Genomic DNA, 2,677 nt, shown 5'->3' on the forward strand with positions numbered 1-2,677 from the left:
GTTGGGAGGGGACACAGCTGGGACAGCTGACCCCAACTGACCAAAGGGATATTCCATACCATATGACGTCGTGCTCAGCATATAAAGCTGGGGGAAGAAGGAGAAAGGGAGGGACGTTCAGAGTGATGGCGTTTGTCTTCCCAAGCGTGATGGAGCCCTGCTTTCCTGGAGATGGCTGAACACCTGCCTGCCGATAGGAAGTAGTGAATGAATCCCTTGTTTTGTTTTGCTTTGCTTGCGTGTGCGGCTTTTGCTTTACCTATTAAACTGCCTGTAACTCAACGCACAAGTTTTCTCACTTTCACCCTTTCAATTCTCTCCCCCATTCCACTGGCGGGGAGCAAGTAAGTGGCTGTGTGGGCCTTAGTTGCCGGCTGGAATCAAACCACGACACATACTTTTCTCATAAATGTACAATGCATGCTTAACAACCTACAATACAGAAAGTGCAGACAATCCCTGACACAAATGCAAAAAGAAGTTTACAGAAGAGCCTTTTTACTAAAAGGAATATGTTACAAAGTACCAGTCTCACTGTGCTCAGAAATACAGTTTAATGAAGGGCTAAGGAAACAAAGATTTAAGAAAGGAAGATGCATTCTGCATGCCTGAGAAATTCATTCTGTACAATTAAAACAAAATTAGAATGGCATTTTGAAACTTGATGTAGGTCTGATATTTATTCATCTTCTTCTGATGCACTGTTAATTTTAGGCATTGTGTGAACTAATAATCTGGTGCAATTTTTCCTCATCAACCATCTGGCAAGATAGCAGCTATAGTTGAATACTGTATGACCATTATTAGAAATATTTTCTTGTGTTGATGAAGTTAATATAACTATTGAACTACTGCTGGTAAATAAATTAAGAAATATCACACACATATGTTAATGATAAAAAATTCTTTTAAGTATGATATTAGAGTGTTTTTTATTCATAAGCACATACTTTTTAAAATCCAGAAAACAATGATTGGAAAATCCTAGTAGTTGTGTTAAATAAGAATTTTGCCCACAATTTAAATCCATTGCTCAGTAAGGGTCTAAAAGAAGATATAATTATGAAGTCTGAATTATTTTGAACCCATTGCTAATATAACAAGGGATTGCAATTATAATCAGTTAAAAATGGAATGAATGTAACTTCTTCCACTGCAGAGTAAAATTGTCCTGTATAACTAATTCAACCTCTGCCTAGCAGATTGCTTTATTTACTAGTGCCAATATCAAGGCACAGTTATAAATTATGAGTCATGCCATTTCCTTTTTGGAATAGAACTATTAATATTACCTGAAACACAACAACGAACAAGTTAAACAACTCAAAGCACACCACCATTCCTAAGCCTCAAGACCTCCATCCATGGTGTCCTGGTTGCTTTCCACGGCTATTAACACAATCTTCCCACTGCTATTACACAGCTTCAAATTAAAGCTGTAGGAAGCAGACTTTGCTATACTTGACACTTAAAATTAATGGACCTATGTCATCATCCTCTGTCACATTCTAAGTTTATCCACATCTGTCCTCCAATATACTCTGCACTGAATGAAATTCAGGTTAGCAATGTACAATGACCACTACAGAAACAAGCTATGAAAATCGTTCTGTACACAATGCAGAATCATCATACCACAGGTTTTATTAAAAAAAAAAAATTACATTCCTCTCAATTTATGAATGTACCTTCTCCATCTTTGTTTATGCTTGTGGGTACTGTTAGAGGTTGGAGCGGAATTATGATGTCATCCGCATTGGTCCCTTCTTCTGTATGCTTCTCAGAGACATGAGACAATAGTTCTGATTGATTTGGTGAAAATAAGTTACAAAGCTTGCACATGAAGATGGAGTTGATCCCTGAAAAAGAAGTTTAAAAAGAGGAGTTAATATTCCCTGATTTTAGATTTTATTTATATTACCACTAGTTATTGAGATTTCGGCTCAGTTAACACAGTAGCTATCAGTTAACTTAATACACTTAACAGACAGTAATGAGCTGAAGTGAAGAATGTTACACCGTTAATTTAAGACATTCATAATAAATCCCAAAATTAATTAATTGAAGAAGTGGTTAAAATTCTACCCAGATCCTCACAGGGCAAAAAATTTCTTCTGGCTCAAATCTTAGAAATAACAAGACCCAAAAGGAAGCAGGATAGATTAAGACCTTTTTTTCCCTTCCAGCATCAGACAACGTTACAATTTCATATTTTTCAAACATCTGATAAAATTATATAAGACATTAAGTCATTGTCCAGGTTTGATGTGTATCACATCGATAAAATGCAAAACATTTTATCCTTTACAAAGTAGCTCTGAAATACAGAGAAGCTGGGCCTCAAATACTAACTTACGTTCACAGACCTCGCTGTTCTTTACTACATGTACTTAACCTTTCTACTTACCTCACCTAAGCAAGTCTAATTCTCTAAATAGCTGTGTAAGTGCTGGTAAAAAAAGGAGGTTAGAAAGAATTAAATACCATAAAAAGATAAAAGGAAACTTTTCCTTCACTATAGTAACGTTTGTTAGAAAATAAATATATTTAATAATAAATGCATGCTTTGATGTGTCATTTTTGCCTTAGCATGTTACCACGAGCATACACTGCGAGTTAAAAATGTTACATGTTTGGTTTCAGGGGTCATTATCCTTAGATGTGGCTCTGCCACTAA

The 2,677-nt window shown here is 35.9% G+C and overlaps 1 protein-coding gene across 1 annotated transcript in view; it reads right to left on the reverse strand.

The window, feature by feature from the left end:
- ZFAT (zinc finger and AT hook domain containing) overlaps window positions 1–1,845 on the reverse strand; it is a gene marked incomplete at its 3' end in the record, with an annotated part of 30,072 nt that extends 28,227 nt beyond the window's left edge. The window contains exon 1 of the mRNA XM_009581042.1: window positions 1,689–1,845. Within this exon, the coding sequence (XP_009579337.1) occupies window positions 1,689–1,842 (154 nt within the window). The remainder of the gene's footprint in view (window positions 1–1,688) is intronic.
- Between the last annotated feature and the right edge of the window lie 832 nt (window positions 1,846–2,677).

The sequence above is a fragment of the Fulmarus glacialis genome, unplaced genomic scaffold, assembly GCF_000690835.1.
Source record: "Fulmarus glacialis isolate BGI_N327 unplaced genomic scaffold, ASM69083v1 scaffold7067, whole genome shotgun sequence".
In the NCBI taxonomy this organism is placed as follows: Eukaryota; Metazoa; Chordata; class Aves; order Procellariiformes; family Procellariidae; genus Fulmarus; species Fulmarus glacialis.